General features: G+C 34.5%; 1 protein-coding gene across 6 annotated transcripts in view; it reads right to left on the minus strand.

Moving 5' to 3' along the window:
* The window catches only part of LOC143243942 (uncharacterized), a 30,733-nt gene extending 24,165 nt beyond the window's left edge, over window positions 1–6,568 (minus strand). Inside the window, exons 1-2 of one of the 6 annotated variants that reach the window (XM_076487785.1) lie at window positions 6,372–6,568; window positions 5,252–5,327 (exon numbers count right to left, since the gene is read on the minus strand). In XM_076487785.1, coding sequence (XP_076343900.1) covers window positions 5,252–5,327; window positions 6,372–6,431 — 136 coding nt within the window. In that variant the 5' untranslated portion in view covers window positions 6,432–6,568. Of the gene's footprint in view, window positions 1–759; window positions 808–2,329; window positions 2,390–3,092; window positions 3,214–5,251; window positions 5,328–6,371 lie in introns of those variants that run through there. The other 5 variants (XM_076487786.1, XM_076487789.1, XM_076487792.1 and 2 more) reach the window with 5 other exon arrangements.
* Between the last annotated feature and the right edge of the window lie 9,471 nt (window positions 6,569–16,039).

Consider the following 16,039-nt stretch of genomic DNA (forward strand, 5'->3'; position numbering starts at 1 on the left):
TCAGCAACCTTCAGACCATCTGTTCTTTCCATAGTTTTAACTACATTGAGCAACAAAGCAAGCAACTCCTCTACTAAACAGGATCACATAAAAGTAAAGACCACAAACCTACATATAATACACAAAAAATTAATTACTGCCAAATCCATATTGGATTGTATGTTTAACCCTATGTCTAAAGATAAAGTGCATGTGCTCTGACATTTTACAGAATTCGATTCAACAAGGTATTGCGCGTTTGGTGTTAAGAGTTATCAATTATTCATTTTACCCAAAACTACTGATTTAACAATGGTTGGTGGTAAAGTAAATATAAGATACAGTATACAGGGATACTGGAAAAAAACAAACTATATGTGCATTTTGGAGGTTCTAGAGGTTGTGCAAATACAACATGCAAATGTACAATAAACATCACTTTACAATGGTATCGTCAACTCACAGTCACAACCTAAGCATACATAGTTTTGACATCTAATTTTCTATGTACAACAGATCTCTACATTTTACTGAAAGCTTGCTATATTTTATGTAAATACATATAATAAACTTAGAATTCTATTCAATATTCCTTCTTCAATATATTGGTACTGACCCTATCTATGCACACTCAACTGGCTCAAGAAGCGACCCATTGTGCAAATATACTTTATTGTTTCATTTTGAAAATGCCTTTGTGACACATTACTCAAAAATAAATATTAGAAAAGGGCATATTTATTATCTAATTTTTGTACTAATATCAATCTATCTATTCACCCATTGTTCAACTTGTGATTCATGGGCCCTTGGTAATCTGTATGGATTCTGAAAGTAAAGGTTTAGTTTTTGCATATTAAATGTAAAAAACAAAACAAAATGATACTAAGTTCAATTGTATGGATATAACAAGTGATTTCCAAATGAAAAAAATTAATTAAAACATCAAAAATAAAGCTTTAGCTTCAGATGAATGATGCTACAAGTTATGACAAATAAACCAAAAGCTAAATTTTCTAATGTAAAATAAGTAACATGCTCTTTTTAAATCTAAAGAATCAGATATGTGAAACTGTGGGCCCTTAGTGAAATTACTCACTGTAGGGTGTTATGTTTGCAGTAAATTTCAGGTATGTCAATACTGTTGTTTAGTACCTGTTACTGATAGGGACAACTCTACAGGTTGGAAGATTTCCAAATTTACTGACAATTTGCACTAAGTTCATTTTTTTGGAAAATGCTTCCTTAATGCAGAAGGACTTGGACAGCCTTATTTAATGGACCAGTTTGTGAGAATGATTCAATGTTGATAAAGTGATACAGTTAGGACATGGAAATTATGAAATACCTTATTTTATTGTGTATGTGAGGTAATAATTGTGAATCATTAGAATGATTTGGGTATGGTAGTTAACAAAAAAAACTTTACAGGCCTGGTCTCCTTAGCTCAATGAGATTCAATAATTAATTTTAACTATGCAGTACCAATGTCTATTGAAAGAGAGGGGGGAAGTATTACTTAACTTTCAAACATCCCAAATATCTGCCATGTCTGGACAACCAAAAATTTTCTGAGATCTAGTTTATGAAGTTTTGATTTTTAAAATTATGGAGATACTCAGTCACATAACTACAAAAGAAGCCTCTTTCCCTACATGAAAATTAACTTGGGCCCCTACTTTATTTTCCTACAACTGCAGTGAGAATTCTGTCCAAATGATATCACTAACTTAACAGAATAATATAACTGCCTTTTAGTTCAAACAAATTAAGTTGTATGTGTATATATATCTCCCTCCTTGTTTGCAATTCTTAAGTTTGCTATGCCTTTCAGGTCCCCTTGCAATTATATGAGCATACTTATGCCACTGGAGGTACTCCACTTTGTAAAACACTTTGGTAAATGTTCCTTGAAGTATTTTTTTCAGTTATGGTCCCATAATAATAATAATTTGTTCAAAACCAGAATCAAATTATGCAGTATATCATACTAAAGTTGTCAAGACCTGTGAACTATTTATAAACTTGAATCATGATATTTCAGCATACTGTCAAGCCAGAAAAAGGAGTTTATAATTCACAATTTCCTCTAATTTAACAATAAGAAATCATGAAATAAATATAAATCATCAGCTTCTCTAATACTGATTTTGCACTTTTATGCATACAAATTAATCTAAAAGCTCTTAATTTTCTAATCCAAACAATCTAATAGTCTAGTATAAATAGACGGACAAACAACAAAAATGTACAGAATACATGAAAGAAAAGCAAGAATTGAGGAATTCTTTGATCTATTAGTTTAAGAAAAACACTCAAAATAAATATATGTATCAAATTTTCAGCTCACTCATTTACATTCTGGACATTATCCATAAATCATCCAAAACACTTTCAGTGAAGAAATATACTGTAAAAAACAAAAGCTATATGTTTCTCTTCACCTCTATTATAAATATGTACATATGAAAATATTATAAATATGTATGAGTTTAAAATTACATTAATACATATTGTTATATAAACTTTATCATTTTGAATGATAGCTAATAAAAAATATTCCAAAAATAATAATTCTCTGTCAATTAATCTCAGTAAGAATTTGCAGAATTAAAAACAATATACAATGCACTTGTTCAGTCCTGACTTTCCTGGCTCAATTTACACTCGCAGTTGCTCAATGAATAGAAAGCTAATAGAAATTAACTCAAATACAAAAACACTTAGAAGTCACCCTCACAGTAACATAAAGGTAACCCTGCCTTTTTTTAACTTAAGTGACCAAAAGTAGATATTTTACTCCAATAAACTGGCATTATAAAACGTAGTTATGCGAGTTTTTAAGTTACATAAATAGCAAGAAACTGTTTTGTACAAAGCCTGTAAAATACTCTTGGACATACGCCTTACTATACTACAGATATAATATTAGCACCCTGCAACCACTTTGATCCTTCACAATTTTCAGATTACTAACGCCGGTGGACGTTACATGCATCAACACCTTTCTCTCAAATGAGTTTTCAAACTTGGAACTACAAAATTGCTACAGTTCTAAAATAGACTACTTTAGAAAATTCCAAGAACTATTACATATTTAGAAAATTATATACCGTTTCTCAGTATCTGTTACAATTCAGTTTAAACAATTCTGATCTATTTTTCTCAGTTATAACTTTACCAGTTTATGCAATTTTATACTATGATAAACAAGTGTGATTACGTCAAGATTTTATCACGTGACAAGAGAATGCGGGATATAAAATCGTTGTGAGCAATAGCCTCAGTTTTATGACTCATATCGTGATCGTCTTCTATATACTAGCACCAATTTATCTGCTTCCTTTTATTTAATTTGCAATTCAGTTTAGTGTTTCTTTACAAATATTGTAGGTCCAAGAAGATTGGAACTCATAATTTAACCATCACTGATAATCTATCATGATATAAGAGACTGAATTACAGTATGAAAACCGTTTAAACAAGTAAGGCATAGTATTTTAATAAGCAGTACGATATTATTATAATATAAGGAATTATATTATAATTTTCATAACATATTTTTTACAGCTTTAATAGAGGTTTTTTAATTAAAACGAAGTATAAGAGAAGTTTCACTATATTTGTAGTCTTGCATCCCGGAAGACAAAACCTAGTGGTGTGAGTAATAGGCCAGCTAAGTTATATACATAAAACCATAGTATCAACTGAAACGCTTTTATATTATGCCAGTAATTTACGGGGCATCAGGCTTAATGGAACATAAACGATTTATACGTCATTGGCGTATAATGCTACCGTATACTCATTTTACTGTATACCCAGATGTGTCCAATAAAGAATGATATAAGATATTAGCTGTGATGCTTTATTATATTCCAAGGCACCTGTACATTGTTATAATATATATTAATATCAACACGTTTATTGGAAATTTCAAGTTCAAGTTTGAACATTTTCTACAAACGGAATATAAGCTATTCACGTTTTTATACTTTTGTTCATTTTTTATACTGCGTTTTTATTTGTAATATGATTAGATGTTTAGTCACTAGACTAGTTCTTTTTCCAACATTATCTGTTCAATTGCATCAAAAACTAACCCGATATTAGTGGTTTTAAATTACTTCCGTTTACTGGCAAAAGTATCTATCAGCATAACGAGTACTGAATGGCTTCGGACAAGAAGTCCTTATTGCTTTAAATTGCACTAAGCCAAATTCAAAATCAATAATGTTTCCTAGTTCATGTGTTATCCTCTCAATTATTGCTTTTTTCAAAATAGTTTCAAGTTGAGAGGAAAAATTCAGTTTTAATTATACAGTGTTTTCTTCCAGTATTTAATAAAAAATAACTTTTATGCACTATACCTCCCAGTAGCACAGTAGCTTTGTGCTTAATTACAAACAACTTCATGCGCATATTTCGAATAAAAATTCACTTATGAAATTACATTGTTATAATAAACGCTCTTATTTATGTCTTATCTAACATCAAATATGGCCAACTAGTAAACTTAATTTCAGTTTATGAACTGTAATTTAATCACAATATGATTCGTGTTTGGCTACGTGGCTTAGCGCGACCCAGCGATTATCATTCTAGGTTATACATCTGAGGTTTCGTGGTTCATTCTCGTTACCGAAGAAAAAAAAAGGTCCCAAACTCTGGGGTGACATTAAAACAAATAAACAACTCTTTGAGTAATGTGTGTTAATCTTGGATATTTCGAATATTTATTTTGAATAAACTCTGGGTACACAATGTATATACTGTATATATTACACATTTTTGTTCCGATAAATAAAAAAATGCAAAATAGTGTTATACCATAATACTATTGGGATAAAATGTTTTTTTGTTTTTTAAAAACTTAAAACGTTATACTCTTAAAAAAAGTAAAACGAAAACAATCACTAAAACTCGATTGCATTGATTATCAAGGTTCAACTATGATACTTTAAAATTGTACGTATTTAAAAATAGGCATATATTTAGTAATTGCAATTTTATAAATTTTTATTATTATTATTATAGATATTTCTTTGTAATGGTTAAATATTAACTTTATATTTTAACTCGGTGGGAAGTTGTATCGCTAAAACTTCATGATCGAACTTGATTACACATAAATAAATGCGTAATGCTTTGAAGTGGCTTGATATATTTCATTGATTGTGAAATCTTAACGTATTATCATACTTTCTGTATTTTACAACAACCAGATCAGGTCTCGAACTTAACTACGTTAAAACACAAAAAAATAACTCACCGTTCTCGGGTGGTTTTTGAACCACATCCTCTGGATTTGAATGCCACGTGAAACTCCGTTTATACTCTGTATACGACTATAAAATATGCAAGAAACACGTATTTACTCATCCAAATTGTTAAAAATATATTTTATATCTCTACATAATTTACCGTTTTTGGTGAACAACTAAAAAATATGTACATCACTAATAATAGTAGAGAAGGCAGAAAGTGAAACCTTTTTTTTTTGTGAAAATTTGTCATGTTAAAGTATCAAATAGGCACATTATTGTATTTAACTACACATTTCAGTCTAAAATTCTTCGATTAGGGTGAAAGTTTGAGAGCTAACAAGTAAAAGAAAAACAGTTTTAAATGAGTTTTTAATTTTTATTACTTAATTATAAATAAAATATTAATTATAATATAAAAAAATTACTTAAACATAGTTGCTAAGTAAAGCTCCTTCAGATGTTTGTGTATTATTTATAGCTCACCTATTAGCAATCACAAATGAACTATGTGCGAGAACTATCATCTTGGAGCTTTTATGACGTCATAACAGTTCACCGCATTGAAACAGCTTCATAAATTTTGTATTTATTCTCATTACGATTATATGGATGCTTCAATATAACTAAGATTTTATTATCAATACCATATGGTGGTGTTGATGGTTTTGAGGTGAGTAACTAAGATATTTTAAATAATTGTCAATTAATTAAAACGAATTTAGACTACCAAATTCTAGCATTCTTCTAGTTTTATTTTCTTGATAATAAAGCACAAAAAGAACGTTACAATCCTACAAACTCTAACAACAGTATTTATTATTTATCATTGAAATTAATACATACTTAAGCTACAGATTTTTCCCGACCTGAGGAAATTTAGAAAAAATCAGAATAATATCTTAGCTATTTTCTCATCGCACATATTTTAGTAGTGCATTGAAAGAGAAAAACGTTTTTGTATTACTGTAATGCAAAATCACTTATTTCATTAGACAAGGGACGGAATTTAAAATTAAAGTTAGCATGCTTTGGTTAAGATATATATACACTTAATTTGTGGTGTATTTTTATGTTACTAAAAATAACTATAATATCTATAAGAAAATCTGAGGTAAGCCTACTTACTTGTTTCTCATCTGTCGGCATAGGACAAGCACGACAAAGATTCCATACAGAATTGAGCATGTGACTGCCTTAGTAAATTACAAACAATAATAATTTGTATTTTACAATTTAATTTAATACAGCTAAGACTTGCTTCACCACTGCAGTACATCAACGGGTAGGTAGGTCTTCACTATTTCGAACACCTACCGGCAACACAGTCACTCAAATATCTGCAACATACTGCGTTAATTCACTGTCTACAGAGCAACTACTACCATCTATGAACAACAAGCATAATTAGTTTTTGTTTTTATGGTAGTGCATTGCTCGAGAAGAACGTACAAAAATGAGAAGTTAAGAAAGAGAAAGAATTATACATATATTTGACAAGAATTTACGTTACGTCGTCACTTTCTGAAGAACATTGTGCATTTTAAAGATCGAACGTGATGCTAAGTTATGTTTGTTCGTGTTTGAATTTCTCGCAAAGCTACACGATAGCTATCTGCGCTAGCCGTCCCTAATTTTGCAGTGTAAGACTAGAGTGAAGGCAGCTATTCATCATCACCCACCGCCTACTCTTGGGCTACTCCTTTTACCAACGAATAGTGGGATTGACCATAAAATTACAACGCCCCACGGCTGAAAAGGCGAGCATGTTTGGTGCGATGGGGATTCGAACCCGCGACCCTCAGATTACGAGTCGAACGCTTTAACCCATCTGGCCATGCCGGGCCTGTTTTTTATTTTAATACCAGTTGTTTGTTATTAGCATAATTTATCTATATTATTTTACGTCAAGTAAGTTTTTCTCACCATTCAGAAGAACTAGCCAACAGTAAACTAGCCTTTCTTTGGTTTTTTTTTTTTTTTTTTTGTCAACAGTAATCACAGCGGACCTAGACCGTAGGTCTTCATAAACGATTACCACATCGTTAAAATTTACCCCAACCCCCCACCGTACCATATGAATTAGTTCCTTTTCCCCCATGCCATGCAAGTTCTGAATTTTAAAATGAACACAACTTCGCCTTGTTTGTTGATGTTACTATTTCAATAACATAGAGAGAATTGTTTGTTTTATAGCAAAATCACATCGTTTTTTGGTCTGTTATTAAGCACACAACTACACAATGGGCTATCTGCGCTCTGCCCACCATGGTATAGAAATCCAGACTTAACGTTGTAAGTCCACAAACACTCCGCTGTGCCATTGAGAGGGGGGGGGGGCAAATCACATTGGATTATCTGCTGTGTCTACCGTGGTGAATTAAACATTGAATTTTGGGTAGCGTTATAAGTCCATAGATTTACCGTTGTTCCACTGGGGGATTTTAGAAAGAAACATAAGTCATTCAAAATGTCTTCGAAAGACAAACAGATCAATTTCATAACATTTCACTGACATCTATTGCTAAATCAGAACCTAAGCTAAGTTCCTCTGATGTAGTAGCCTCCCAGTGGACTTACAACGTTAGAAATCGGGTTTCAATACTCGTGGAGGGTAGAGCACAGATAGTCGTTTGTGTAGGTTTGTGCTTAATTTCAAACAAATTAACGTAGTGCCCGGCAGTACCAGGTGGTTGAGGCACTCGACTCGTAATCTGATAATTCCGGGTTCAAATTTCCGTCACACCAAACATGCTCACCCATCCAGCCATGGGAGCTTTATAATGTGTCGATCAGTCCAACTATTCGTTGTTAACAGAGTAGCCCAAGAGTTGGCGGTGGATAGTGATGACTAGCTACCTTTCCTCTAGTCTTACACTGCTAAATTAAGAACGGCTAGCGTAGATAGCCCTCGTGTAGTTTTGCGCGAAATTCAAAAACAAACAAACAAACAATGTAGTGCTTCACCCAGATTATTTTTCTAACATCTGAATCAACGCAGATATTATATAAAGAGCGAAAAATAATTATTTATGTAAAATCGAGACTCGGATAAAGTAAACATTTGTTTTCTTACGAGCTATAGAAATAACGAAATTAAATTTGTTAGACTCGTTTCATTTTAGTATCGGTATTTGTGAATATGTACATATATAAGTTTCGATTTAAAAATAAGATGTACGAGAATCTACTCAAGTACCTCAATACAAGAATTACAACAGAAGACGTTATTCTTTTCGTTTCAGTTGAATAATTCAGAAAAATTTATTTTCTTCGCTGACTTCTTAGATAAGGTCTTCCTTAATCTCCAAAAGCGTCAGAGTAAAGCAGAAACAGATAAATGTAAGTGGACTGAGAAATCAATAGAAGTAATTGGACTATGGGTATCTTTAGAGGAACGCTTGGAATAAGGTTCGAGATTCAAAACCATTAGCTTTATTCCGCAACTACAAAATCCATAACAGAAAACTGCATTCCTGTTTAAAAAGACATGACGCGATAACCTGTTTCGTATATTTCTTTACATAAGTATATTTTGCCTTTACAATTAAGAACGCCACGCAGTTCTGTACTTAAATATATCTTTAAAGTTGGTACATATATGTAGAACTAAAAGCTTTAAATAAAGCGAACAAGATAGTGGTAATATGGATGTAAGTTTTACGTTCTATCAATTCAACGGGTTAAGTAAACAAAACTGACCCTGCTGTGCATAATATTCGGTTTGGTGTTTGTTAAGCACAAATCAACATAATAGGGTATCTGTTCTCTACCCACCATGGGTGACCAGGTGGTTAAGGCACTCGATTCGTAACCTGAGGGTCGCGGGTTCGAATCCCCGTCACACCAAACATACTCGCTCTTTCAGCCGTGGGGACATTATAAGTTACGATCAATCCCACTATTAATTGGTAAAAGAGTAGCCCAAGAGTTGGCGGTGGGTGGTAATGAGTAGTTGCCTTCCCTCTGGTCCAGTGGTTCCCAACCTTTTTTATGCTCCGCATTCCTAAAAAAATTTAAAATGTTTTCGCACCCCTCACAGTAATTTTTTGAATATATAGGACAGTACCCTTAATATAAACAAAAACAAAAAAAAACTGAAATGTTATCTTGCACCCCTGGTTGGGTAGAGAACAGATACCCTATTATGTTGATTTGTGCTTAACAAACACCAAACCGAATATTATGCACAGCAGGGTCAGTTTTGTTTACTTAACCCGTTGAATTGATAGAACGTAAAACTTACATCCATATTACCACTATCTTGTTCGCTTTATTTAAAGCTTTTAGTTCTACATATATGTACCAACTTTAAAGATATATTTAAGTACAGAACTGCGTGGCGTTCTTAATTGTAAAGGCAAAATATACTTATGTAAAGAAATATACGAAACAGGTTATCGCGTCATGTCTTTTTAAACAGGAATGCAGTTTTCTGTTATGGATTTTGTAGTTGCGGAATAAAGTTAATGGTTTTGAATCTCGAACCTTATTCCAAGCGTTCCTCTGAAGATACCCATAGTCCAATTACTTCTATTGATTTCTCAGTCCACTTACATTTATCGATTTCTGCTTTACTCTGACGCTTTTGGAGATTAAGGAAGACCTTATCTAAGAAGTCAGCGAAGAAAATAAATTTTTCTGAATTATTCAACTGAAACGAGAAGAATAACGTCTTCTGTTGTAATTCTTGTATTGAGGTACTTGAGTAGCTTCTCGTACATCTTATTTTTAAATCGAAACTTATATATGTACATATTCACAAATACCGATACTAAAATGAAACGAGTCTAATAAATTTAATTTCGTTATTTCTATAGCTCGTAAGAAAACAAATGTTTACTTTATCCGAGTCTCGATTTTTCATAAATAATTAGTCTTCGCTCTTTATATAATATCTGCGTTGATTCAGATGTTAAAAAAATAATCTGGGTGAAGCACTACATTGTTTGTTTTTGAATTTCGCGCAAAACTACACAAGGGCTATCTACGCTAGCCGTTCCTAATTTAGCAGTGTAAGACTAGAGGAAAGGTAGCTAGTCATCACTATCTACCGCCAACTCTTGCGCTACTCTGTTAACAACGAATAGTTGGACTGATCGACACATTATAAAGCTCCCATGGCTGGAAGGGTGAGCATGTTTGGTGTGACGGAAATTTGAACCCGGAATTATCAGATTACGAGTCGAGTGCCTCAACCACCTGGTACTGCCGGGCACTACGTTAATTTCTTTGAAATTAAGCACAAACCTACACAAACGACTATCTGTGCTCTACCCTCCACGAGTATTGAAACCCGATTTCTAACGTAGTAAGTCCACTGGGAGGCTACTACATCAGAGGAACTTAGCTTAGGTTCTGGTTGGGAACCACTGGACCAGTCTAACACTAGATTAAAAATCAGAAGCTTGTAGAAATAGCATTTCATGTCTTTTTTTTTCTCCTCTCTCTCTCTCCCACAAGTGTGTAAAACAAAAACGTTTACAGAGTATGTGATTTTTTACGCGGCTGGTGCTAGGGCGGATCGCGCATCTCTAAACGTCATTCTAGTACACCCAAGTTAATTTTCCATAGCGTTTAAAAAATCACATTATTAGCTTTTAAAGCTTTTTGTTTTGTTTTTCAATCACTAAGAAGGGTCAACAAAAGCTTCACTCTCTTCACCCCTAAGGGAGAGGAGCTTTTAATTACAAATATTTATTGGTCTTATTTTCTACTTAGTACAAACTATACTGTGGGGAATCGAACTCGAAATTGTAGCGTTTTAAGTCCGTAAACCTACCACTGATCAACAGAAAGACAACGTACTATTTTGTTCCTTTCCCAAGCTATTTGTAATCCTTTGCACTTTTAAAAAGTAGATTCACCATGCTTTCCCACACGGTGGTATCCTGAACTAAACGATTCTGTGTATATATTGACATGTCCATCAAGATTCACTTTATAAACGGTTGATAAATGCCACACATATTGTTGTTTTCATAGATATTACAATGCTTTATGAATTTGTAACTAAATATTTCTTTTTAAGATCCATACAAGCAGCACGAGGGCTATCTGAGCTAGCCGTTCCTGATTTACCAGTGAAGGACTAGAGTGAAATTGATCGTAACTTTATAACGCCCCAAGGCTGAAAGAACTAGCATGTTTGGAGGAATGAGAATTCGAACCCGCGACTCCTAGATTGCGAGGCCAGTGCCCTAATGACCTGGCCCATAGAAAGTTAAAACGATAACTTAGATATGGGTTCAATATTGCATATTTCTACTTTTTCCAATACTTCCCGACCTGATCTTGGTATTAGAGACAAGGTCCAGATTCTATTGGTTATTTAGCCATGGAACTACCGAGAAGATTTTGTAACTGTTTTTACCAACTGCATCCAATGGAGCCAGTACGTAATTAATATAACATAACATACCAACACAACAAGGTATAATAACCGTAACTACACATACATTTGTTATTTCATTTACAACTGCATTTGTTTGTGGGCACTAAACCCAGTTGGTAGTTCTGATGTTAAACATACACTGCTGGCCAAAATCTAAAGGCCAATGAACATAAAGAAAAAATACGCATTTTGCGTTGTTAGACTCAACCACTTATTTGAGTAAAGCTTCGAAAGATGAAAATAAGAAAATGGAAAATAAATAACTTTTTTAGCATTTAATAGGGAAAATGTGAACACTATGAAACTATCCTAAATACTAGCTGGTCAAAAGTTTAAGACCATACTGAAACGAAGCGTTAATCAGTAAACACATAACGAAATTTAGCCATTTGTGTTCAAACATTAGCGTTGTCAACATCTTCCACTGACATCTCCTGTGTTACATTGGGTAAAAATATGGCAAAAGCTAAAAAGTTGACAGAGTTTGAACGTGGCAGAATTGTCGAGCTGCAAAAGCAAGGTCTCTCTCAACTTGCCATTGCTGGTGAGATTGGGCGTAGTAAAACTGCTGTTACAAACTTCTTAAAAGACCCTGAGGGATACGGAACGAGAATTTCAAGTGGTCGGCCCATGAAAAGATCGCCGGCGTTGAGCAGGAGGATTCGACTGGTTGTCTGGCAAGACACCAGCCAATCGTCAAACTAGATTAAGGCCTTTACGGACGCAGAACGCAGCTCAAAAACAATAAGACGATATCTACGAGAGAAAGGCTTTAAAAACCGTAAACGTCTTCATAGGCCACGCGTCCTTCCACACCATTAACCTGGATGGTCCAGATGGCTTCCAACGTCACTGGCACGATAAGGATATCCCATCGGAGACACTTTCTACACGACACAGTGGAGGAGGTTCCATCATAATCTGGTGTGCTTTCTCCTTCCATGGAACAAAGGAGCTTCAAGTTATATAGGGGCGTCAAACAGCAGCTGGCAACATTGGCATGTTGGAGAGAGCATCCTTATTGACTGAAGGCCCTCGCTTGTGTGGAAATGACTGGATCTTTCAGCAAGACAACGCTGCAATCCACAATGCCCGCAGGACAAAGTACTTTTGCATGGCGAATAACGTGATTCTTTTGGACCATCCAGCGTGTTTGCCCGAACTGAACCACCTTGAAAATGTTTGGAGGTGGATGGCAAGGGAAATCTATAGAAATGGACGTCAATTCCAAAAAGTGCATGATCTTCGTGAAGCCATCTTCACCACTTGGAATAACATTCCAGCCAGCCTTCTGCGAACGCTTATATCGACTATACCAAAGCGAATGTTTGCAGTTATTCGCAATGACGGCCGTGCAACTCACTACTGAGACCTCTTATTGGGCATTTCCTACCGTTCTGGACTTCTTTTATGTGGTCTTAAACTTTTGACCAGCTAGTATTTAGGCTAATTTCATAGTGTTCACATTTTCCCCATTTATTATTTTGCGATTTGATGTGTTATGGAGCTTATATAAATAGCGATTATAAAATCATTTGCCTTTCGTCGCCCACCTCAACTGATGGTTTTGATATCGGGATCGAAGATATATTTTCAGATACTCTGATTTCTAGTTCCATTACAAACTTAGAGGAATGTATAAAAAAAGGAACAAATCTTCTGTTGGATTTCAAGTCCTTTTCAATTCATCATAGAGTAACTTAAAATAAATTAGGTATATGTATAATATTGTGACATCTCGTCAAATTCAATATTATAGAGCGAACCGTGTTTAAAAACACACGTATATATATAAATTCATACACGTGTGTGTTAAAGTTTCTTTTCACCAATTGAAAGGAATATCTGTAATGTACAGGATAAATGCATTATCTGATTGATCATACCCTCTGCTGTTGACTTCAGTTTCGTTTATTGGCACAGTTTGGGTCAGCAAACTAAAATAAATATAGACCTCTAAAAATTGTTAACTGTGTATAATTTCTAGTGTTTTGAATCCGTTTTAATTCAGTGTGCAGTATTAACTTAGGGACGTAAGATTGTTTTGTTTTTTTTAATAACAAAGCCACATCGGGATATCTGCTGCGCCACTGAAAAGAATCGAAACTCCTGATTTTAACGTTGTAAATCCGTAGACTTACCACTATACCAGCGGGGGATGAATAAGATTGTGCCATTTCGCTTAATTAATTGTTTGATATACAGCTTAATGAATATATATGTTGAAGTTTTTTCACTGTATGGAGTATTTTCCTTGAAATCGCATCTTTGTAAAAGAAAAAAATCTGTATTACCTTTTTTTCATGACAATTTATTAGTATTATTTTTTTATCTAGACAAAATGGGCAAATGATATATAGAATTAATTGATACGTCCATATGAAGTCTTTTTCTCACTTATTCTGTGCGACGTTTCGAGGAAACCCCCTTCGTCAGCTGTTTTGTTAAAACTGGGCTTGCGCTCGGCCGTAAAGTGCAACGTGTAGGAAATACCGAATTTCAAGCTATTTCACAAACAGTGGAAACTCTATCTATTTGCACAAGATAAAATCAATCACAACATTTTAACACTTTTCGTTTGTTTTGCAAGTAGCTTGTTTTGTTGTTTTTTTAATTTCGCGCAAAGCTAATCGAGGACTATCTGCACTAGCGGTCCATAATTTAGCAGTGTAAGACTAGAGGGAAGGCAGCTGGTTATCACCACCCACCACCAAATTTGGGCTACTCTTTTACCAACGAATAGTGGGATTGAACGTAACATTATAACACCCCCACGGCTGAAAGGGCATGTTTGGTGGACCGGGATTCGAACCCGCGACTCTCGGATTACGAGTCGAACGCCTGAACACACTTGGCCATGCCGGGCCTGCAAGTAGCTAATTTTGAAGTTACTAAGGGAGACTGAAGTTCTTAGCATATAAGAATTATATTTTTCAGTTGAATAGTTTTTGAGAGAAAAAAATATTTGAAAAGTATCTTATTTATATTTTTAGATGAATTACATTTGCCACTTTCTGACTTGTCTCTTGTGGACAGGATAATACTTGCTTTTCTGAGTAATTAGCTGATGGAATGCAGTTGCTGTCTGTGGCAACGAAGGTGGAATATTATTGTTTGTTTGTTATGGAATTTCGCACAAAGCTGCTCGAGGGCTATCTGTGCTAGCCGTCCCTAATTTAGCAGTGTAAGACTAGAGGGAAGGCAGCTAGTCATCACCACCCACCGCCAACTCTTGGGCTACTCTTTTACCAACGAATAGTGGGATTGACCGTCACATTATAACGCACGGCTGGGAGGGCGAGCATGTTGACGCACTGACCCTCAGATTACAGCGCCTTACGCGCTAGGCCAGTGGAATATTATGTTAAAGAAGAATCGTAAACTTTGTGAAAAATTAAATCTTCAGTTTCTAGTATTTCTCAATGGTGGATATGCAAGGATAACATCGAAGAACTAGAGTCCTATGTTATGTAACGATGAATCTCAAATGTTTGTTTTATGGTTCGTATCATATGGAAAGCTTTTTTTTCATATGCTAATAATATGTATTCTCTGTAGAGCACAACATATTACACTATAAAATATCACTCACACTGAATACAAATTGACATGTGTTCCATGCAGTACTATATCACTTTAATTGTAGAAACAAAAACAAAAAAAAACATTCACCTCGTTTCCTTGAGACAACAGCCATCCTTGGGAAATGAGCAACGTTATAATTTCTACATTTTTTGTAAACTTATGGTCCAGTGTGATTTAAATAATAATAAATTGATTACATATATACAGTCATGGGAAAAAGTTGGGACACCCTATGAAAGCCTGTGTATTTTTGTAACATTTTTGGATATATAGATATTTAATCTCAATTTTAACAACACTGAGAGATTATAGGAATATAACTAAACAATTAAAACTGAAAAAAAGACTTAAGATCTTCTGTAAATGTAATTCTACAAAAATGCATATTCTAACTGAGGAAAAAGTTAGGACACCCTACCCCCTAATAGCTAGTGTTACCCCCTTTGACTGAAATAACGGAAGTGAGACCAGTCTCTGATATCGGTCTGAAGAAAGTTTGCCCCACTCCTCAATGCAGAATTCTTTCAGCTGCGAGATGTTTGAGGGGTTTCTTGCATGTACAGCCCGTTTCAAGTCACCTCACAGCATCTCAATGGGATTAAGATCTGGGATTTGACTCGGCCATTCCAGGACTCTCCATTTCTTAGTTTTTAGCCAGTCCTTGGTGGATTTACTGGTATGTTTTGGGTCATTGTCGTGTTGCAGGGTCCAGTTCCGCTTCAGCTTTAATTTTCGTACAGATGGTCTCACATGGTCCTCAAGCACTCTCTGATACACAGTAGAATTCATATTGGATTCAATGATTGTAAGCTGTCCA

This window comes from Tachypleus tridentatus, chromosome 2 (assembly GCF_004210375.1).
Source record: "Tachypleus tridentatus isolate NWPU-2018 chromosome 2, ASM421037v1, whole genome shotgun sequence".
Taxonomy (NCBI): Eukaryota; Metazoa; Arthropoda; class Merostomata; order Xiphosura; family Limulidae; genus Tachypleus; species Tachypleus tridentatus.